General features: G+C 42.4%; 1 protein-coding gene and 1 long non-coding RNA gene across 3 annotated transcripts in view; one reads left to right on the top strand and one right to left on the bottom strand.

Moving 5' to 3' along the window:
- The window catches only part of LOC115518926 (tubulin alpha-1B chain), a 57,837-nt gene extending 38,151 nt beyond the window's left edge, over positions 1-19,686 (top strand). Inside the window, exons 1-4 of one of the 2 annotated variants that reach the window (XM_030322520.2) lie at positions 16,278-16,379; positions 17,747-17,969; positions 18,113-18,261; positions 18,532-19,686. In XM_030322520.2, the coding sequence (XP_030178380.1) occupies positions 16,377-16,379; positions 17,747-17,969; positions 18,113-18,261; positions 18,532-19,512 (1,356 nt within the window). In that variant the 5' untranslated portion in view covers positions 16,278-16,376 and the 3' untranslated portion in view covers positions 19,513-19,686. Of the gene's footprint in view, positions 1-16,277; positions 16,380-17,746; positions 17,970-18,112; positions 18,262-18,531 lie in introns of those variants that run through there. The other variant, XM_030322521.2, reaches the window with a different exon arrangement.
- Positions 5,808-16,057, bottom strand: LOC115518931. The gene is made up of 2 exons (XR_003970352.1): positions 15,840-16,057; positions 5,808-5,992 (listed from the first exon to the last, which is right to left on the bottom strand). It is a non-coding gene; the product is annotated as an uncharacterized LOC115518931 (long non-coding RNA).
- Positions 19,687-23,379: the final 3,693 nt, after the last annotated feature.

The following is a 23,379-nucleotide window of genomic DNA, read 5'->3' as shown; positions in this document are numbered from 1 at the left end:
AAAAAGCTGATAAGATAGGAATCCTTAAGGAATCCTTAAGCCCGGGGGAAATGGAACTCTGATGTCATTTTTTTCTACAGGCTTTTAAGTGTTAGAATGGAATTAAAGCCTAGGGTTACCCAAAAGAAGAAGTATAATAAATGAAGCACCTGCTTAAAAAAAGAAAAAGAAAAAAGAAAAAAGAAAAATTTGGAACTCCAAAGGACTAAACCCTTAGTGCAAGGGTGAGTCAGAATTAAATCTACTCCAAGCTCCTCTTCCAGAGAGTTGCAATGAAAATTGCCTTGATGTAAGCAGGAAAAAGAGGAAAAAACAAACAGACAAGAATACCTATGTCCAAAACAACCAGTTCTTACATGAATTTGCAACTCTAATCCACATAACTTGGATATTCCAAAAGCCCTAAAGCTATAAATTTAGTTTAAAGTCATCCTAGATAGGTAGTGCCCTCAGGCATCTGGCAGAAGAAAAAGCAAATCTTTATTTTAGGCATCAAAACATTTCATCCTCAAAATCTAATTTTCCAGAGTATGGAGGTTCCTCAAAATGTTAAAAATAGAACTAACCTATGATCCAGTAATTACACTACTGGGTATTTACCCCCAAAATACAAAGACACTAATTCAGAGGGATACATGCACCCCTATTTTTATTGCACCATTATTTACAACAGCTGAATTATGGAAGCAGCCCAAGTGTCCATCAATAGATGAATGGATAAAGAAGATGTGGCATACACATACAGTGGAATATTATTTAGCCATAAAAAATAATGAAGTCTTGCCATTTGCAACGACATGGATGGAGCTAGACATAGACAGTATAATGCTAAGCAAAGTAAGTCAGTCAGAGAAAGACAAATACCATATGGTTTCACTTATATGTGGAATTTAAGAAACAAAACAAATGAGCAAAGGGGAAAAAAGAGAGAGAGAGGCAAATCAAGAAACGGTACTTCTAGCAAATTATTGAAACTGAGAGAAAGGGTCATGGGAACCCCTGAGTTTATAGCTGGTGGGTGTAAGTATAGGTGGCACATTGGGACTTGCGACTGGCCCCTTAAGTGGGGGCAGTCTTTTGTGATTGAGCCCTTCACTGGTGGGGTCTGCACTAACTGCACATAGTGTCAGAACTGAATCGAATGCTAAACACCCAGGTGGTATCAGAGAATTAAAAACTGGGGTGGAGGGGCGCCTCAGTGGCTCAGACAGTTAAATGTTCAACTCTTGATCTTGTCTCAGGTCTTGATCTCAGGGTTATGAGTTCAAGCCCTGTGTTGGGCTCCATGCTGAGCATGGAGCCTACTTAAAAACAAAAATTGGTGTGTTAAACACCATGTGTTTGCTGTCAGAAAGAATCTTACAGAATGACTATATATACAAAAATTCCACAAAAGAATACCTATCAATTATTAGAATTTTTTTTATTATTTTAGAGAGAGAGTGGGGGGGGGGGGAGAGGTACAGGGAGAGAATGAGAATCTTTTTATTTTTAATTTAAAAAAAATTGTTTTAAGTTTATTTATTTTGAGAGAGAGGGAGAGAGCACAAGTGGTGGAGAGGCAGAGAGAGAGGGGAGAGAGAGAACCCCAACCAGGCTCTGCACTTTTGGTACAAAGCCCAGTGCAGGGCTCGAGCCCATGAACCATGAGATCATGACCTGAGCTAAGATTTTTTTTTTTTTTAATTTTTTTTTTTCAACGTTTATTTATTTTTGGGACAGAGAGAGACAGAGCATGAACGGGGGAGGGGCAGAGAGAGAGAGGGAGACACAGAATCAGAAACAGGCTCCGAGCCATCAGCCCAGAGCCTGACGCGGGGCTCGAACTCACGGAGTGCGAGATCGTGACCTGGCTGAAGTCGGACGACCTGAGCTAAGATTAAGAGCGGTCAGCCACTTAACTGACTGAGCCACCCAGGTGCCCCTGTATTATTGTGGTTATTCAAGTATTATTCATTGCTGAAGCAAATACACTAAAACCTTGGTTTGCAAGCATAATTCATTTCGGAAACATGCTTGTAATCCAAAGCACTCGTATATCAAAGAGAATTTCAAAAACCATTGGCTCAGTTCTAATCATGTGACATTTGGCGTCACATACTACTCGTATTACAAGACACCACTTGTTTATCAAGTTAAAATTTATTAGAAATGTTTGCTCGTCTTGCAGAACACTCGCAGAACAAGTTACTCGCAGTCCAAGGTTTTACTGTAGTCCACTATAACGATACTTCCTTTCTCATACAAACTTTTATTTTTCCTGAATCTCATAACTGCCTCAATCTTTGCTTGATGTTTCATATAAAACTTTCCAAATGCTCCTACCTCTCTGCCAATAGCCTGAGTAGTATTAATTAATTAATTAGAAATTAGCCCATCAACCCAGTCAAAGGAGGGACACGGAGACTCAGAGCACAGTGAAGAGAGGCTTTAATCAACGTTGTTCCAAGCCTGGGTGTCTGACGGGCAGGCACACTCAGGGCAGTCACAGCAGACAATTTATCTCCTAGTATGCAAATTCCTCCCCTGGTTCCTCATTAGTTGAGTACTACAGAGGTTATAGCCTTACCCAGATGTTGCCTGTGCCCATGTAAGACAAAAAGTAGTCTGATTGGAACAAATATACATTTCCTGAGGTGACACAGTCTTTCAGTCCCTTCTCCCTTTGTTCTTTGGTGTGTGCTCATTGCAAAGCCTGAGAAAATAAGCCCACAAAAGGGAAAGGGGAAGAAGAACCAGGAAGTGAAGTGACTAAAGGTTTGGGACTCCATGGTGGTGGGCGGGTGGGGGGGGGAGGGGGGTGCAGTGTTCATACATATTTCCAATAGGTTGTAAACCTATGGTTAATTAGACAGCACAGTTTTTATTCGGTATTTCTTCCTTATTTCTCACATTCACCACTTCCTGTCTGTTGGTTGAATCCTTCTTTTTGGCGAATGATTTTTTTCCATCATCATGCATTCTTCACAATTCTATGGATCCTGGCATGATCTTTAAACACGAAGTCCTGCTATACTGGCCCTTGTTATCTACAAAGCCTTAACAAAACCTAGTTCTTCCAAAGAAAGGCCTTGCTTTCAAATATTCATTAAATAAATTATGATACATCCATAACAACAGACTACTTTGACGAGAGAAAAACTCTCTAAAGGCCTGATACACAAGGGAAGCCATTTTAGATTTCTTTCTAAGTCAGCATGACTGTACATAAACTTTGTTCAAACCAAAAGCCTGATTTATGGCCTGCCACGCATGCATTGTACCTCTGCTTCATGAACGAGTGGCCTAAAGGAAAATCATCTTGTCCTTGAGATAACCATCAATGCTGCTACTCCCTGCATTCTTTTATGATAAAACTCATGATTACTGCCTATATGCAGACCTATAATCCTTTGAGCTTTCATGAGATGAAAAAAAGTATATAACCCTATAAAAATTGCTCATTCTTAGAACAGTTTCTTCCCCATGAAGATCATGTTTCCAAGGCATCTGTACTAACGTGGGCTCAAATAAAACTTTCTTCACTTTTTGAAATTCTAAAAGGCTAGGGGCCCCTGGGTGGCTTAGTCAGTTGAGTGTCGGACTTCAGCTCAAGTCATGATATCACGGCCCTTGGGCTTGAGCCCTGCATTGGGCTCTGTGCTGACAGCTCAGAGCCTAGAGCCTGCTTTTGGATTCTGTATCTCCCTCCTTATCTGCTGCCCTCTTGCTTGCTCTCTCTCTTTCTCTCTCTCAAAAATAAACATTAAAAAAATTTTAAAAAAGAAGAAATTCTAAAAGGCTTGTTCATTTTGGATTGACACCCTATAGATGGAATAGAAAATAAAACTAATGAAAATGCTTTCTAGGAGTTGTTGATATGGAAAGATATCCAGAATATACTGACAAGTGAAAAAGCAGATGTAAAACAGCATGCACTATAGCTTGCTACCCTTTTGTGCATAAAAAAGGAGTTAAATAGGGGTGCCTCGGTGGCTCAGTTGGTTGAGTGTCCAGCTTTGGCTCAGGTCATGATCTTTCATTCGTGGATTCGAGCCCTGCGTTGGGCTCTGTGCTAACTGCTCAGAGCCTGGAGCCTGCTTTGGATTCTGTGTCTCCCTCTCTCTCTGCCCCTCCCCTGCTTGCACTCTGTCTTTCTCTATCTCTCAAAAAATAAAATGAAACATGAAAAAAAGGTGAAATAAGAATAGGTCAATATTTGTTTATATTTTCATGAAGAAATATTGACAGAATTCACAACAAACTAACACAAATGCTTATCTATAGGGCTAGTGGGGAGGAATGGGATGAATGAGCACAGACTTGTGTATTAGCCAAGGCTGTCCAGAGGAGAACTAATAGGATCTGTCTACCTACCTACCTACCTATCTACCCATCCATCCATCCACCCATCCATTGAGATTATAAAGTATTGGCTCACATGATTATTGAGGCTGAGAAGCCCCACTGTCTATCATCTACAAACTAGAGACCTAGAAAAGACAGGCATGTAACTCAAAGGTTGGAGAGCTAATGGTGTAGATTCCTGTCTGGATCTGAAGTCTGAGAATCAGGAACACTGAGGACAGAAGATTGATGTCTCAGCTCATGTAGTCAGGGAGAGAGTAAATTTAAACTTCCTGTGTCTTTTTGTTCTATTCAGGCCCTCAACATTTTTTTGTTTTTGTTTTTGTTTTGTTTTTTAAGTAAACTCTACATCCAAGTAGGGCTCAAACTCATTACTCTGAGATTGAGTCCCATGCTCTATTGACTAAGCCAGCCAGGTGCCCCAGGCCCTCAATGCTTTGAATGACATCCATTCCCATTGGAGAGGGCCATCTGCTTTATTCAGTCCATCAATTCAAATGCTAATATCTTCTGGAAATACTTTACAGACACACCCAGAAATAACATTTAACCAGCTATCAGAGATCACAGGGTGGAAGCAAAACTTCTCAATGTACATTGGCTTATCTCTTCAACTTTTGAACCATGAGAACTTTTAACTAGTCTATTGTTGTTTTTTTTTTACATTAAAAAAAATCCATTCAGATATTCAATTAGCTTTTCAGTGGCTAACATCTACTTTGTCTTCTATTTCACAAATGGTGATCCAGCAGTTTCAGCAAAGCATCAATCCTGGATAAATCCAATTCTCCACCTATTTCATACCTCATCTGAGCAGCTGGTCCTGACTAGAAAAAAACTACCAGGATGACTGATAATCATTTTGTATTTACAACCACAAATGTTTGAAAAATCTACTATGCCTTCAACAATACTTGGAAATTTTACTACATTTCCCTAGTTAATTTACTCTCCCACTCTCAGAGATGACTATTTTATACATTTGCTCTCTTCAAACCTCCCACATTCTCTCCCAATCCTCACGTTTAGTCAGTGACCCGCCCCTTCCCATTTCACTGAAAAAACAGAAAATAAAAAAATTTAAAAATAAATGCAGAAGAGGAGTGCCTGGGTGGCTCAGTCGGTTAAGCGTCCAACTTTGGCTCAGGTCATGATCTTGTGGTTCATGGGTTCGAGCCCCACGTCAGGCTCTGTGCTGACAGCTCAGAGCCTGGAGCCTACTTCAGATTCTGTGTCTTCCTCTCTCTCCACCCTCCCCTGTTCATGCTTTGTGTCTTTGTCCCTCAGAAATAAAATAAACATTAAAAAAATTAAAAAACAAAATAAAAATAAATACAGAAGAAAAATAAATACAGAAGAAAAATTCCACAAGATCCCACCACATCAGTTGTAACTTTAATCAGCCTCAAATAACAGACACACACATCCCAGGAAAATGAAAAAAGGGAAAAAGATCAGTGTGACTTAAACAAATTGTTTTATTTTCTCCCATAATGAAAAGTCCAGAGGTAGGCAATCCTGGGCTGGTTTGGCAGCTCCACAATGTCATCAGGGACCTAGATTCTAGCTTCCTCCATCCTTAGCAATGGTTTAGGATCACTTTATTGTTGTAAGATAGTTGAACTTCAATTATCATGTCCACATTCTAAGCAAAAAAAAAAAGAAAAAGAGAGAGAGAAAGAGAGAAAGAAAGGGCTAAAAACATATACCAGCTCAGAAGCCCCACAAAATAACTTCCACTAACAAGTCACCAGAACTTAGTCACATAGACATCCCTTGTGTAATTGGAACAGAAACTTGGCACCTAGCTCCCAACAAAATCAGGGTTCTGCTGTGATTAAGAAACAGGGAGAGAATAAGGAGAAATTCCCTGTTTTGCTATTTCACTGGGGTGGGAAGAAAAAAGAAGCCACCAAAAGAGAAATTCCAGTGTTCCCATCACCAAATCTAACTGCCAATCTGAACCTGTACTCATACTCTGCTTCCTCCTATGTGTCAGTGGAAAAACTATCATGCTCCTCTCCAAGGTTAACCCCTTCAGTGGCACACTGGATCCCTTCCCATTTCACTAGTCTAAAACTTTGCTCCTTAATTGATCCCCCCTTTTCCTGACATCATCAATTTCCCCCTCTTTTATTTCTTCTCACTAGCAAACACACATGTTAAACTATCTCCCATCTTTGAAAAAAATCTTTCCTTTATTGAACATCCCTATCCAGCTATCCCAGCTATCCTCCTTAACTCCCTTAAAGCAAAATTCCTCAAAAGAGGTTTTTATCCCATTTTCTCCACTTCCTCACCTTGCATTCTCTCTCAAACCCACCCCCATCAAGCCCTTCATTCATGCCTACTGATGCCACTCTTGCCCAGGTCACCAGTGACATCCACACTGCCAAATCTATTAGCCAACTCTCTGACCTTATCTTACCTAACTTCCCAAAAGAATTTGACACAGTTTGCACTCTCCTGCTTGAAACACTTTCTTCATTTGGTTTCCAGAACACCACACTCTTCATGTTTTTCTTCCTACACCACTGGCTGATCTTTCTCACTTTTTTTTTTTTTAATTTTTTTTTTTAATGTTTATTTATTTTTGAGACAGAGACAGAGCATGAACGGGGGAGGGGCAGAGAGAGAGGGAGACACAGAATCAGAAACAGGCTCCAGGCTCTGAGCCATCACCCCAGAGCCCGACGCGGGGCTTGAACTCACGGACCGCAAGATCGTGACCTGAGCTGAAGTTGGACGCTTAACCAACTGCGCCACCCAGGCACCCCTCTTTCTCACTTTTGACTACAGGATCTTCTTCCTCATTTTTAAAACCTGAAGGGCTCCAGGGTTCAATCTTGGGTCCTTTTTTATTTTTTTTTTAATGTTTATATATTTATTTTGAGAGAGAGACTGAGAGAGAGAGAGTGTGAGCAGGAGAGGGGCAGAAAGAGAAGGAGAGAGAGAATCCCAAGCAGGCTTCACATTGTCAGCGCAGAGCCCAACTCAGGGCTCATCTGACGAACTGTGAGATCATGACCTGAGCCAAAATCAAGAGTCAGATGCTTAACCGACTGAGCCACCCAGGCATCCCTTTGGTCCTCTTTTAATCTACACTTTCTTCCTAGGTGATATCACCCAGTTTCCATGCTAATGACTCCTAAATTTACTTCCAGTGTGACTTCTCTGCACCTTAGCTTACTGCCTAATCACCATTTCTACCTAGATAACTAATACCTACATCTCAAACTTAACATGTCCAAAACTGAACTTCTGATTCCCTCCATTTCTTGATCCCTGTTCCTCCTTCAGTATTCCCCATTGTTGCTTGGGCCAGAAACCGTAGGATCATGTTTGACTCCTCTCTTTCTTTCTCACTCTACATTCCATGCATTAATAAATCCTACCAGTACTACCTTCAATATATATCCATACACTGACCCCATTTTACCACCTCCACCACTGGTGCACCCTGGTCCAAGTAACTATCACCTCTTACTTGCATTACTGTTATTCCCTTCCAACTCATACTCCTTATTCCACTCTTAACCTCCTATAGTTTATTCTCATAACAGCCAGAAAATTCCTTTTGAAGTCTAAAATAGAATATGCCACAGCTTTGCTCAAAACTATGTAATGGCTTCCCTTATTTTTAGAATAAAACATAGTCTTTCCATGGCTAATAGGAAGACACTTGCATGATCTAGGCACTGGCTACTTCTTAGATCTTATATCATAATACTCTCCCCCTCACTTCCTCTGCTCATATCTCACTGACTTTATTGATATTGCTTTAAAAAGACATACAAGCTCAACCTCAAGCTTTACACTTGATGTTCATCTGCATGAAATGCCCATTCTATCTATCACCTAATTCAGATCTTTGTTCAAATAACTACCTCCTCAGAGAGGCCTTCTCAGATCGCTTTATCTAAAATAGCATTCTTCTTAACTTTAATCTCTTTTCACTTTATTTTTCCTCATAGCACTCATTAGTACTTGACATTATATTTTACATCTCTGTGCTACATATTTATTTTCTTTCTTCTTCACTAAAATATAAATTCCATGGGGGGGAAGAACATATTTTGTTCATTGTTGTATCTACCCAACATTTATTTATTTTTTTTTTTATTATTTTTTTTTCCTACGTTTTTATTTATTTTTGGGACAGAGAGAGACAGAGCATGAACGGGGGAGGGGCAGAGAGAGAGGGAGACACAGAATCGGAAACAGGCTCCAGGCTCTGAGCCATCAGCCCAGAGCCCGACGCGGGGCTCGAACCCACCGACCGCGAGATCGTGACCTGGCTGAAGTCGGACGCCTAACCGACTGCGCCACCCAGGCGCCCCTCTACCCAACATTTAAAAGGAGTACTTGAGTGGTAAGCTCTCAATAAATATTTGTCAAGTAAATAAATAAAAGAAGTCATATTATTTTTTGTATATATAATATATATATATATTGAACACTTTGTAGTCTTTACCCTACTTAACTTCCCTACAGCATTTGGTATTGTACCACTTCTTCTGGAAACCATTTCTTTCCTTGGCCTGTGAGACCCCCAGTTCTACTTCCCCAATCATTCCTTCTCAGACTCCTTTTATAGGTTCCTTTTCTCTACTTTGAATAAGGCCATTCTTCAGTTCCCTACTAAAGCCAAGTTCTCTACTAAGGCTACTCTTCTCCTGGCTCTATATATTTCCCAAGTGGTCTTATCCATCTCCACGGTTTAATTACCATCTTTATGCTGAAGACTCTCAAATCTGTATCTCTCTCCTCTCTCCATATCTGCATATATGACTAATGGACATCTCCAGGTATACGTACCACAGACACTTAAACCTCAAAACAAGACAAAAGCTGAATTGTTAGCTTCTCCTGTGTCCCTTCTTCAGTTCACATCCACTTCTTCCTTCAGTGTTCTGATCTCAGTGAAAAAAAAAACACTACCATTCAATCAGTTATTTAAACCCAAAACCTAAAAATTAACCTCCATTCCTCAGTTTCCTTCAAACCCTGTATCCAGTCAACCACCAAGTCTGGCATTCAACAACAAATGACAAATCAGGCACTTAGTATAATAATAAATCTGGAGGTAGGTGGTTTTAAGGTTGGCTTAGCAGCTTCACAGTGCCAGAGCACTGAATTGGCATCTCTTTGTCTTTTTTTTTTAAACAAATAAATGATTTTTTAATGTTTATTTATTTATCTTGAGAGAGAGAGAGATAGAGAACGAGCAGTGGAGGGGCAGAGAGAGATGGAGACAGAGAATGCCAAGCAGGCTCAGCACTGTCAGCACAGAGCCTGATGCAGGGCTCAAACCACAAACTGTGAGATCATGACCTGAGCCAAAAACAAGAGTTAGACGCTTAACCAACTGAGCCACCCAGGCACACCTCTCTGATTGTCTTTATATTAAGACCCTGAAAGTCTTAAATTGGCTGCAGGCATTACACCTTCATAGGACATTTCCAAAAACAGAAAGCAAAGGGAAGACCAGAAACAAAAGGGCTTTTCTCAAGGGTGCAATCTCTTTTGATCAGGGGGAAAACTGTAGTTGGGGCACAGGGGTGCAAGAGCACCTGGCTCTGAGAGTCCCAAACAGATAAGGTTCAACTACTCGCCACTGACAAAACCCAAAGACAGAGAAACGAGTGGTGGTGAAAGAAGAAAGGAATTTACCTCACTGAGGGCAACACTGGAAAGACAGCAGACCAACATCTCAAAGACTGTCTCCAAAGTGTTGAAAATACTTCCAGGTATATATAAGGAAAATGTGGAGCAAAGGTTGGTGGGTACGTGCAGGTAGGCAATGAAGGTTAAACCGATCATTGTCTTAGGGTCAGTCACCAGGGGTCCTGCTGGCTCAGGGCAGTCCTTATTGCTCAAAGGGGTAGTTTTGGTTCCCATGGGGGATGCTTTGCCCGCAGGGTCTTTTGCCTGAGTTAAGAGATAAGTTTGATGGGCACCTGGCAGCTCAGTCCATAGAGCCTGCGACTTGAACTCAGGATTGTAAATTCAAACCCCATGTTGGGTATAGAGATTACTTAAAAAATAAAATCTTAAAAAAAAGAGAGAGACACCAAAACCCATAAAATACCTAGGAATAAATCTAACCAAAGAGGTGAAAAATCTATACACTGAAAACTATAGAAAGCTTATGAAAGAAATTGAAGACACACACACAAAAAAAGGAAAAATATTCCATGCACCTGGATAGGAAGAACAAATATTGTTAAAATGTCAATACTACCCAAAGTAATCTACATATTCAATGCAATCCCTATCGAAATAACACCAGCATTCTTCACAGAGCTAGAACAAATAATCCTAAAATCTGTATGGAACCAGAAAAGACCCCAAATAGCCAAAGCAATCTTGAAAAAGAAAACCAAAGTAGAAGGCATCACAGTCCCAGACTTCAAGCTGTACTACAAAGCTGTAATCATCAAGACAGTGTGGTACTGGCACAAAAACAGACACTCAGATCAATGGAACAGAATAGAAAACCCAGAAATGGACCCACAAACATATGGCCAACTAATCTTTGACAAAGCAGGAAAGAATATCCAATGGAATAAAGACAGTCTCTTCAGCAAGTGGTGCTGGGAAAACTGGACAGCGACATGCAGAATGAACCTGGACCACTTTCTTACACCATACACAAAAATAAACTCAAAATGGATGAAAGACCTAAATGTAAGACAGGAAGCCATCAAAATCCTCAAGGAGAAAGCAGGCAAAAACCTCTTTGACCTTGGCCACAGCAACTTCTTACTCAACACGTCTCTGGAGGCAAGGGAAACAAAAGCAAAAATAAACCATTGGGACCTCATCAAAATAAAAAGCTTCTGCACAGTGAAGGAAACAATCAGGAAACGAAAGAATCAGGAAGGAAAACTAAAAGGCAACTGACAGAATGGGAGAAGATATTTGCAAACGATATATCAGATAAAGGGTTAGTATTCAAAATCTATAAAGAACTTATCAAACTCAACACCCAAAACACAAATAATCCAGTGAAGAAATGGGCAAAAGACATGAACAGACACTTCTCCAAAGAAGACACCTAGATGGCCAACCGATACATGAAAAAATGCTCAACATCACTCATCATCAGGGAAATACAAATCAAAACCACAATGAGATACCACCTCACACCTGTCAGAATGGCTAAATTAGCTACTCAAGCAACAACAGATGTTGGCGAGGATGCAGAGAAAGAGGATCTCTTTTGCACTGCTGATGGGAATGCAAGCTGGTGCAGCCACTCTGGAAAACAGTATGGAGGTTCCTCAAAAAATTAAAAATAGAACTACCCTACGACCCAGGAATTGCACTACTAAGTATTTATCCAAGGGATACAGGTATGCTGTTTCAAAGGGACACATGCACCCCAATGTTTATAGCAGCACTATCGACAATAGCCAAAGTATGGAAAGAGCCCAATGTCCATCGATGGATGGATGGATAAAGAAAATGTGGTATGTATATACAATGGAGTATTACTCGGCAATCAAAAAGAATTAAATCTTGCCATTTGCCACTACATGGATGGAACTAGAGGGTATTATGCTAAGTGAAATTAGTCAGAGAAAGACAAATATCATATGACTTCACTCATATGAGGACTTTAAGACACAGAACAGATGAACACAAGGGAAGGGAAGCAAAAATAATATAGAAACAGGGAGGGGGACAAAACATAAGAGACTCCTAAATATGGAGAACAAACAGAGGGTTACTGGAGGGGTTGTAGGAGGGGAGATGGGCTAAATGGGTAAGGGGCATTAAGGAATATACTCCTGAAATTATTGTTGCACTATATGCTAACTAATTTGGATATAAATTCAAAAAATAAAATTAGAAAAAAAAAAGAGAGAGAGGTTTGGAAAAAAGAATTTAATCAATTAGAAAGTACCGACTGAGGGTTGGGGATACCTGGGTAGCTCAGTCAGGTAAGCGTCCAGCTCTTGATTTTGGTTCAGTTCATGATCTCACTGTTTGTATGAGTGATCTGCGAGTCCGGCTCTTTGCTGACAGCACGGAGCCTGCTTGGGATTCTCTCTCTCTCCCTCTCTCTCTGCCCCTCCCCCACTTGTGTGTGCACTCTCTCTCCCTCTCCCTTAAAATAAATAAATAAACTTTTAAAGATCTTCCTGTTTAAAAAAAAAAAAATTACAGACTGAAGTCAAAATGGAGGTAGTTGAAGTGTTCTTTCAAAACCATTCAGAAATACCCTAGCCAACTTCCCTTTATGTTCCATTGGCCAGAACTGGGGTCCAATCATAAGGAGACTGAAAAAGCAAGTAAACAACTGGTAAAAGGAAATAGGGTTCCCTTGATTTGTCCCCTGGGATGGAGCACATAAATATCCTTTAAAAAGAGAGAGCGTGGGGGCGCCTGGGTGGCTTAGTCAGTTAAGCATCGGACTTCAGCTTAGATCATGATCTCGTGGTTCGTGGATTCAAGCCCCATATCAGACTCTGTGCTGACAGCTCAGAGCCTGGAGCCTGCTTCACATTCTGTGTCCCCTCTCTCTCTGCTCCTCCCTTGCTTGCGCTCTCTCTCTCAAAAGTAAATAAACATTAAAAAATAAGAAGAACAGGGGTGCCTGGATGGCTGAGTAGGTTAGGCATGCAACTTCAGCTCGGGTCATGATCTCACCATCTGTGAGTTTGGGCCCTGCATCGGGCTCTGTGCTGACAGCTCAGAGCCTGGAGCCTGTTTCAGATTGTCTCTCTCTCTCTGCCCCTCCCCCACTCATGCTCTGTCTCTGAAAAATGAATAAACCTTAAAAAAAAATTTAATAATAATAAGAAGAAAATAAAAAGAGAGAGACGTTATCTTGGCAAAGAAGGATGGAATAAGGTGGTTTTTAGAGGGGCAACAAAGATTGGCTTCCACACAAACAGACATGGAGTTTGCATGCAATTAGGGGGAAATTTTAAACAGGTAAATAAACATACAAACAAGATAATTTCAGATTCTATAAATGCTATGAAATAAGGGAATGTGATAATAAGTGATGGGAATATTATGGAAAATAAAGCTGATAGAATTTACTAATGGGTTTGAATATGACAATATGAGAAAAAGATGATTCAAACTAATACTGATTCTCATTCATAAATGAAACTGGAGAAAGATAATTAAGGATCTAAAGTCATACTACCATTAACTGACAAAATTAAAATTGTGTCTAGAACTATCTGAATCCAAACCCCATTTTCTTTCCCCTATACCATGGCGGGTGGGGTGGAGGGGAGGGCAGGGAGAGAACACAAAATAGTATATGTAAATTTATAGCATTGTGATAAGTAAGAATAAAGGCTAAATGTTTGAAAATAGTTGATGCTTGGTAAGTTATTGCTACTTATTTTTGTCTTTCCCTGTAGAGCTGGTTAAAGGAACAAAATATAAAGTGAACTGTTGTGTCTAAACCACAATATGGAACTATCAAAAATGTTCTGACTGCATAGAACAGTTAAAACAGTAGCAAATGGCCACAACATTAAGTAGCAAAGATGGGAGTGGCTCAAATAGCAACACAACATTTCCATTACATCAAAAACTCAAAGCAAATTGTTACAAGCCCTGAAACAATCCAACAAAAGAAAGATCTATAATATAATCAGTTAAAATGTTAAGACAGTGGATAATACTGTTTATATCCCAGCAATAGATAACTACTATTTAGTTGCTAAATATATACAAAGTATATACATCTATATATAATACAAGTAAATAAACCTATGTAAGTTTAATATGGGTACAAAAGAAAAACAAATGTCAGCTTTTCCTTTCAGGTACTAAAGAGGTAGCAAAATATACTTAGCATTATTCAATATTTTTCTGGCATAAAGATACCAGATTAGATAATATTTAAAAGTCCTTTTTGGCTCTAAATTACTCTCTAAAAACCAAGGTATCATCAGGGACCTAAAAAAACCCCTCAAATACTTCCTCATTCACAACAGGGGAATTCACAGAAACAAGGCTAGCAAAGCTAATGATTTTAGGAAGGCATCTAGGGAAACATATAGGCCCATAGGAGCAAATCTCTGCAGTGAAAGCTCTAAGGTTCTGCAGAGAGCTAGGAGAAGGGAGGTGCCTGCTTCCAAATGGCTTTCATCCAGAGCAGACAGCAAAATGGAGTTAAGCAGGGTGGTTCCCTAACATTCATTCTTCTGGGCCAAGCAAACTAATCATTTTCCATCTCCTTTAAGAATAAGTGAGACAATATTTAAATATATTCCTGTCCCTGGTAACCCAGTTTGGAAAATGTGTGTAAATTTGGATCTTGAGTTGAAAACCTTTTAACAGGATTACAAAAAATATATATTTATTAGAAATAAAAGAAAACCTCCTTGTTTGTATTCCAGGTTCATAGAAGTGGAGATATTATATATATATTTATAAAACTAGAAATATATATGAAATCAGAAACATATACACACACACACATATATGTCTCATTACAAACTACACACACATATTAATAGTGTAAATTTGTTATTTGATATGAAGGGTGAAGGCTTTACCAAATCTGAGTAAAGTAATAACTGAATTTGAGCTATGATTTGTTACTGTTTTATGTTTACTTTTTGTTACTAACATATCACTGCAAGGATATCTTGAATAGTGTAACAGCAATAGGTTTCTGCTAGGGCCATTTTAAAGCCACACTTTATCCTAACTAACCACTTTATGCATTTACAAGGGTTAGCAATATATAGTTTATGGTCTTGTAATAGATTCTCCTGAAAGGCACAGGCGAGGTCTGGGGGGGGAGGAGGTACCCACTATTATCTGGGCCTCCAAGCAGTGTGCCATAACCAACTGATCTATCTTGACATAACAGAAAGCATTTATTATTATATAGAGTTTTACAAAGCTCTAAATATAACACAAGGATTCCCTACTTCCTAATATCCTTCGGTGTCAAACAATTTCCTCTCTACCCAAATTTCTGTCCTCACTACTCCCATTCAGCTACCAAATGTACCAAATGTGAAATGTAACTTTGTGGGGTTTTTCTGTTGTTGTTGTTGTTGTTGTTGTTGTTGTTGTTGTTGTTTAAGATTTTATTTTTAAGAATCTCTACACCCAACTTGGGGCTCAAACTCACCACCCCGAGATCTGGAGTCACAGGCTCTAGCGACTGAGCTAGTCAGGTGCCCGTGGAATGTATCTTTGAATATCCTCCCATTTTAAAAGCCCCTAAGACTGTTCCATAAAGTTGTTGGTTTAGGTCTAAAAATGGGGCCTAGTAAGTCGTTTTAACAGCCTCGATGTTCATTGCTTCGGTACTACTTTTTGAATGACTGAAATACTTTTGCTTCCAACGTCTTGCACCTTACTTTAACGAACAAGTCATTACAATAAACCAAATAAAACTAGTCTGTTTTCTAAACCTTGCATCCTCCACATTACCAGGTAAGTAAAGAATGCACTGCCTGCCTTTAAAGGAACTGAGAAAAGAAAAAGGCAAAACTCACTGACAAATTGTGGCAACATGAAAATAATCAGCTGAGATAGCCGGACCAGAAGTTTCTGCATTTCATGGTGCTTCATCTTTAAAACTGTATGGACTTCTTAAGTCTTAGGGTTCGTCCATATTAAGGCAAGCCTCCTTTCCCGTTCCCACGTTGGCTGGTTTCGGAACCTGCGCCCGCCCCCCGCCCCCCGCCCAGGCCCTGGCAGCCATGCGCCAAAGACTGCAGCACCCGAGCTCGCTGTCCGCAGGCGCGGCGGACCCCGCCCAGCAGGCCCGGAGCGGGGAGGGGGCTCCGGTCCAAGAAGCCCGCCTCTGCGGCGGCCGAGCCGGGCGCCGAGTGGGCGCGCCGGGCCGGGGGAGGGGCCCGCGGCAGTGGCACCGCCTGTGGCCGCCCGCCCCTCCCCGAACCGCTACTTAAGTGGCTCCGGCACCGCCCCCGCTTCAGTGCGTTACTTACCTCGACTCTTAGCTTGTCGGGGACGGTAACCAGGACCCGGTGTCTGCTCCTGTCGCCTACGCCTGCTAACCCTTAGCCACCATGGTGAGTGGACCACTCGCGGCGCCGCCCTCGCTCTGGAAAAACGGGAAAAGCCAGCCCGGCGGTCTCGGACGGCCTTTTAGCCAGAGATCAGCGCTCCTCGTTTGGGAGGGCGAAAAGCGAGGCGAGGGTGGGAGTAGTGAGAACGGCTGGGGCATGGAAGGGGGGCGCATTTTCTTCTCTGTCTTTGGGAGGGGATGGCGGAGCCCCAGCTCCCCAGACCGTGGTTGGGTCTCTCAATTAGCCCTTAACTCCGGGGTGCGGTGACCCGAGACCCTACAGTCCTTTCCCGCGCGTTCCCATCCCCCCTTCCTTCCCCGGCCTTTGGCGGGAGCGCGCGCGGGCTCTCCACGCCCTCACTTCCTCCTTAGCGAGAAGAGCGGAGGCGGGAAGGAGCCAGAATACAAAAGCGCACGCGCGACCGTTAGCTTCCCGCCAGGGAGCGGCGGGAGACCGCCCCTGCAGTCTGCGCGTGCGCGCTAGGGCCCTGCGCGTCCGCCACTGTAGGGCGTGTCGTCTGTTAGCCTGCATTTTTTTTTTGTTTTTAACGAAAGAAAAGCTACATGTGGAGAATCCTCCGTGTCAGTGTGCTGCAGTACGCCAGCGTACTAGGATAATTTGCTCCCAACAGCTTCTAGACTCCATCTGTCCCTTGACCTATGTTAGGAATGCGTGTAGGAGCAGCTGGTGGCGGTGAGGGATTTTGAAAGAATGGAAATCGGATCTTGGTCCAGATCTGGGCTGCTGATAATCCCCTGCTGCGCCCTGACTGATGTGGGGGTGCTAGGCTAAGCCTAGCGCCTGGGGGAGCAGAAGATGGTTGGCCGAGGTAGCACCTCAGCAGACGTGGCCGCTGCGTGTGTCTGCAGCTGCGCGGTCCCGCTGGCCGCGGGCGGGCGCGGGCGCGCGCGCACACACCCTGAATTGCTCATTCATCCTGTGCCGCAAAACCCCGCCCTTTGTCCCTGTGGCCAGACATTTCCTCTGCACTGTTCTGGCCACGTGCTTCCTGTGATGGTAGCTGCCCGGAAATCTGGCCGCCTAGTCTAAAATGGAATTCTGAAGCCTGAGCACTGGATGAATGGCCTCCCCCTATCTTGGTGCTCCAAAGGAGAAAGCTGTGACTAAGCTTTCTTGGTCTGGAACGAGGCCTTCCCAATTTACAGGGTGAAAAGAAATACATTAAAAGCAATGCCGATTAAAAAGTGTAGTGATTCTCTCCTAGAAAAGATGTTACATTTAAACTAGTTTTAGAAGGGGAAATTTGTAAGATTGATTACTTGTTATTTTGTTTTGCTTCACAGTCACTACTAGATTGGTTTAATGCTGATTTTTTTTTTTTTTTTTTTTTTTTACCTACTTTTCCACAGCGTGAGTGCATCTCCATCCACGTTGGCCAGGCTGGTGTTCAGATCGGCAATGCCTGCTGGGAGCTCTATTGCCTGGAACACGGCATCCAGCCCGATGGCCAGATGCCAAGTGACAAGACCATTGGGGGAGGAGATGACTCCTTCAACACCTTCTTCAGTGAGACGGGAGCTGGCAAGCATGTGCCCAGGGCAGTGTTTGTAGACCTGGAACCCACAGTCATTGGTGAGTTGGCCTCAGTAACCCAAGGGAGATCTCAGGGCTCTTGAGGCAGGTGGTCTGTCGTGAGGGCTCCATTGACACCCTGGGGTGGAGCAGGCGTGTGCAGGTTGTGAGTGACGGGTGGCTGCTTTGTTTTTCTCTTCCAGATGAAGTTCGCACTGGCACCTACCGCCAGCTCTTCCATCCTGAGCAGCTCATCACGGGCAAGGAAGATGCTGCCAATAACTATGCCCGAGGGCACTACACCATCGGCAAGGAGATCATCGACCTTGTCTTGGACCGAATTCGGAAACTGGTATGTTTGTTCTCCAGAATAAAGTAAATGATAGCCCTAAGGAAGACATTTGAAATACGATCTTTTCTTTTCAAACACAGAATAGAAATATAATGGAGTGAGGACAACTGGTAAATTATTCCTTGATAGGGTTTTTAAATCTTCAACTACAACATGAATTATTTGGTGTCATTTTATAAACGTCAATGAAGATATTTTAAGTGAAGAAATGCTTTGTAATTCTGGGAAGGTCTATTATAATCTGTCTCCTCTGTTCCTTTTTTCTCACAGGCCGACCAGTGCACGGGTCTTCAGGGCTTCTTGGTTTTCCACAGCTTTGGAGGGGGAACTGGTTCCGGGTTCACCTCCCTGCTGATGGAACGTCTCTCTGTCGATTATGGCAAGAAGTCCAAGCTGGAGTTCTCCATTTACCCAGCCCCCCAGGTTTCCACTGCTGTCGTTGAGCCCTACAACTCCATCCTCACTACCCACACCACCCTGGAGCACTCTGATTGTGCCTTCATGGTAGACAACGAGGCCATCTATGACATCTGTCGTAGAAACCTCGATATTGAACGCCCAACCTACACTAACCTTAACCGCCTTATTAGCCAGATTGTGTCTTCCATCACTGCTTCCCTCAGATTTGATGGAGCCCTGAATGTTGACCTGACAGAATTCCAGACCAACCTGGTGCCCTATCCCCGCATCCACTTCCCTCTGGCCACATATGCCCCTGTCATCTCTGCTGAGAAAGCCTACCATGAACAGCTTTCTGTAGCAGAGATCACCAATGCGTGCTTTGAGCCAGCCAACCAGATGGTGAAATGCGACCCTCGCCATGGTAAATACATGGCTTGCTGCCTGTTGTACCGTGGTGATGTGGTTCCCAAAGATGTCAATGCTGCCATTGCCACCATCAAGACCAAGCGCAGCATCCAGTTTGTGGACTGGTGCCCCACTGGCTTCAAAGTTGGCATTAATTACCAGCCTCCCACTGTGGTACCTGGTGGAGACCTGGCCAAAGTACAGCGAGCTGTGTGCATGCTGAGCAACACCACAGCCATTGCTGAGGCCTGGGCTCGCCTGGACCACAAGTTTGACCTGATGTATGCCAAGCGTGCCTTTGTTCACTGGTATGTGGGTGAGGGCATGGAGGAAGGAGAGTTTTCTGAGGCCCGTGAGGACATGGCTGCCCTTGAGAAGGATTATGAGGAGGTTGGTGTGGATTCTGTTGAAGGAGAGGGTGAAGAGGAAGGAGAGGAATACTAATTACCATTCCTTTCAACCCTGCAGCATGTCACACTCAGAACTTAAGCTTCAACATTAGCTGACAGGCATTAAAGCTTCTGGTTAGATTGTCTTCACTTTTAACTGTGACCATGTCTTACTTTTCCATGTGTACCTGTCAGATTTTTGCATTATGTCTCAAAGTAAAGGCTTTATGAAAGGAAGTTTGACTTCTGTGCTTCTTCTAAATTGTTTTCTCCAATTCAAGATGTACTACCACTCATCTACATCTGGAAGATAGTCTGCAACAGGGTTGTAATACCAAGGATCCATCCCACTTTCTGTGTAGCTGCCTGTATGGGGAAAAGAGCACACTGGACTGGAAAAGCAGGAGAGCTAGATTTTGACACTGATGTGTTAATACCACCTCAGTTTCAGAACACAGGTCAAAGGGGGTTTAGGAAAAATAACCCTTGTACAACAAAATGGCTGGCTAGATGAACATTTGACCACAAGGAGGTGAAAGCTGTTTCTAGCCTATCCTATTGGGAGGGAGGAGTGGTAGGATCAGAATTCCTGGTGATAAAAATCCTACCATAGGGGAAAACCAAATGAGGTATGGGTATAGGAAAAACAAAGCTATGGATGTTTGCAAGAGCAGTGCTTTAGGAGACGGTGAAGTGGCAACATTGTACAGGTTAGGATAGGGTTAATAATTTACTTGGTGTAGCATACATTTTTTTTTTTAAGTTTATTTGCAGGGGGGGGGTAGGAGTGGAGGGGCAGGGACAGGAGAGAGAGTCCTAAGTAGGCTCAGCAGAGCCCCACACAGCTTTAACTCAAAAACAGATCATGCCTTGAGCCAAATTCAAGACTCCAATACAACCAACTGAGCCACCCAAGTGCCCCAACGTACTGTACATTCTTTCAAGTATATAGTTTGGCTTCATTTAAATGACTATGGAGAAGACAGGCAAACAGGATGCAGATAGAGTGTTTAACCTAAGAGAACGTACATTTGAAATTCAGGAAGTATAGGGACTATTAAGGTTGGCTGAGATGTTGATCCTTGGCTTAAAGAGTAGGGAATACCAAAAATTTTCCAGTTTTTTCCCTACAAATTTACAAAATAGTCCTCTACTCCTGAAAGAAATGATCTGATTTGTCACATGTTTCTGAGAGAAAGCTCTCTTGGGTGGCACTGTAGACTGATAACACAAATGCAGCCACCACAGGTCTGGGGAAGGCAAATGCCAGGGCCTTAAAGTACCATGAGGAACCCTAAACTGAATTAGTGACCAAATGGGGATTGAAGGTTTTGAGTTAGTGCTGAACTCACAAAGGAAGTCAGTTATGTGAGCCATCTGAAGACCCTCTGAAATATCCCTCTCTGTTCTTTTCTGCAAAACAAGAAGGAAAAGTAGCTAGGCCAGAGCCTGGGAAACAGCAACAAATCAATGCGGAGAAGAGTTTGCTCTTCAGGAAGACAGCCTGGACGGCCTAAAATCAGGGAAGTAAGCACACATTCAATAGAGCGTGTGCAGTGGTGCCTTTTCAGAGACCTGAGGCAAAAGGCAGGGACAGAATAAAGCCAGAGTTTCAACTGCATCTGTTCTGTTTTGAATGGGTTTTGTGTGTGTGTTGGAGTTGGGGGGTTTATATTTTTAAGAAAATTAAAAATCTAGGAGCCTGGGTGGCTCAGTCAGTTAGGCATCCGACTCTTGACTTTGGCTCATGTCATGATCTCATGGTTTCATGAGTTTGAGCCCCACATCAGGCTCTGTGCTAACAGCGTGGGCCTGCTTGGGGTTCTCTCTCTCTCCCTCTCTCTCTCTGCCACTCTCCCATTCACCCTGTCTCTGTCTCTCTCAAAATAAATAAAAAAACAAAAAAATTTGATAAAAAATGTTAAAAAAGAAAATTAAAAATCTGTAATAAATAAACCAAAATGCTAAGATGACAAGCTGGTAGTAGGTATGTAGTTGTTTGCAATTTTATCTATTGCCACATAACAAATTGCCCCAAAACTTTGTGGTTTAAAATAATATATGTGTATTACTTCAGGAAGTTTCTGAGGGTCAGGAATTCGGTGGTGGTTTAGCTGGCATAATTCTGTCTCTGGATTTCTCATATAAGGTTGTAGTCAAGATGTTGACTGAGGCTGCAGTTCCCTGAATGCTTCATTGGGACTGGAAGATTTACTTTCCAAGGTGGTTCACCTGCCCATCTTGCAAGTTGGTGCTGGTTGTTGGCAGGTGGCCTTAGTTCTTTCACCAGATGGACCTCTCTCCAATAGGGCTGCTTGAGTGTCTTTAGGACATGGGAACAGGCTTCCCCCAGAATGGGTGATCCAAGAGAGGACAAGTTGGAAACTGCAGTGTTAGGACTTAACCTTGCAACTCACACTCTCATTTCTACAATATCCTATTTGTTACATGTCAGTCCTGTTCAGTGGGGAGAAAACTGCACATTGACAAGAGAGAAGAATCAGTGGGAGTTACATACAAACCCCTAAATCTTAACGTTTCTATAGTATAGAACAATACCACTTATATTATCCTTTTTTTCCCTGTATGCTTGATATATTTGATTTTTTAAAAGGGAGGAAGCTTGGGGTGCCTGGCTGCTTTCGTTGGAGGAGCATGTGACTCCTGATCTCAGGGTTGTGAGTTCAAGCCCCGTGTTAGGTGTAGAGATCACTTAAAAATAAAATCTTGGGGCATTTGGGTGGCTCAGTTAAGTGCCTGACTCTTGATATCAGCTCAGGTCTTGATCTCAGGAACAAGCCCCACATTGGGCTCCATGCTCAGCATTGAGCCTGCTTAAGATTCTCTCCCATCCTCTCCTGCCCTTCCCCCACTCTCGTGTGCACTGTCTCAAAAAAAAATTTTTTTTAATAAGGAATAATAATTGGAACACCTGGGTGGCTGAGTCGGTTAAGCTTCTGACTTCAGCTCAGGTCATGATCTCACAGTTTGTGAGTTTGAGCTCCTTGGTGGACTCTGCACTGCCAGCACGGAGCCTGCTTCAGATTCTCTCTCTCTCTCTCTCTCTCTCTCTCTCTCTCTCTCTCTCTCTCTCTTCTCTCTGTCTCAAAAATAAACATTTTCAAAAGAAAATTTAAATTTTTTTAAATTTTAAAATAAATAAATAAAAAGGAGGAAACCTCTACTTTAGAGAGATTTTCCATTTTCTACAGTTCAAGCTCAAATTTTTTTTGTTGTCTTAATTTAAGCTATCCTTTAGAATAAACACCTCCTATCTACATTCCTCCTGGACTATCTAATCCTCTCTATACTCTAATTATGTCGTTACTGATCCAACTGGCTGCTTGAGTTCAGTATTCCCTCTGTCCCTTCTGTTCCCAATCATCTTATATGTCGAAATGATGATTAGTAGTTACAAGTACTCAAAACCTTTGGTGACATGAAGTACCAAGTGGGAGACTGGGGGAAGGAGGCAGGGGGGATGCCTATAATGAAATGCCAAGGCAGCCAGGAAATGCCATCAAGTATTCCTTTGGGGGGCACTGGGGTCTGATTATCTATATCTCTGCCCTGGCAGCAAGCACGATGCCTGGCCATGATTATGGCCCATGGAATGCTCTAATGGAAGTAAAAATAAAGACTGTTTATTTCCCCCCAGGACAGATTCTTTATTATTCTATTCAATATCAACATTAAACCCAAGGGGTTTGTAAAATGTATTCATTCTGTTTCCAGGCCCAGGTCTCTTTAAGCATCTCCTGAGGAGTTGAGTTTCAGGGTAGAAAGAAAGGACTGGGAAACAAGATGGAGACACTTGACTTTTTGTTCTGTCATTAGTCAGGGTCTCTTAACCTTCTAGGCCTATTTTCCCTTTTGCACTACAGATTCCCATTCTTCCTTTCTCAGAAGAGGGTGGTGAATA

The sequence above is a fragment of the Lynx canadensis genome, chromosome B4, assembly GCF_007474595.2.
Source record: "Lynx canadensis isolate LIC74 chromosome B4, mLynCan4.pri.v2, whole genome shotgun sequence".
NCBI classification, from domain to species: Eukaryota; Metazoa; Chordata; class Mammalia; order Carnivora; family Felidae; genus Lynx; species Lynx canadensis.
Note: the sequence above shows the minus strand (reverse complement) of the source record. Positions and strands in the feature narration are given on the sequence as shown.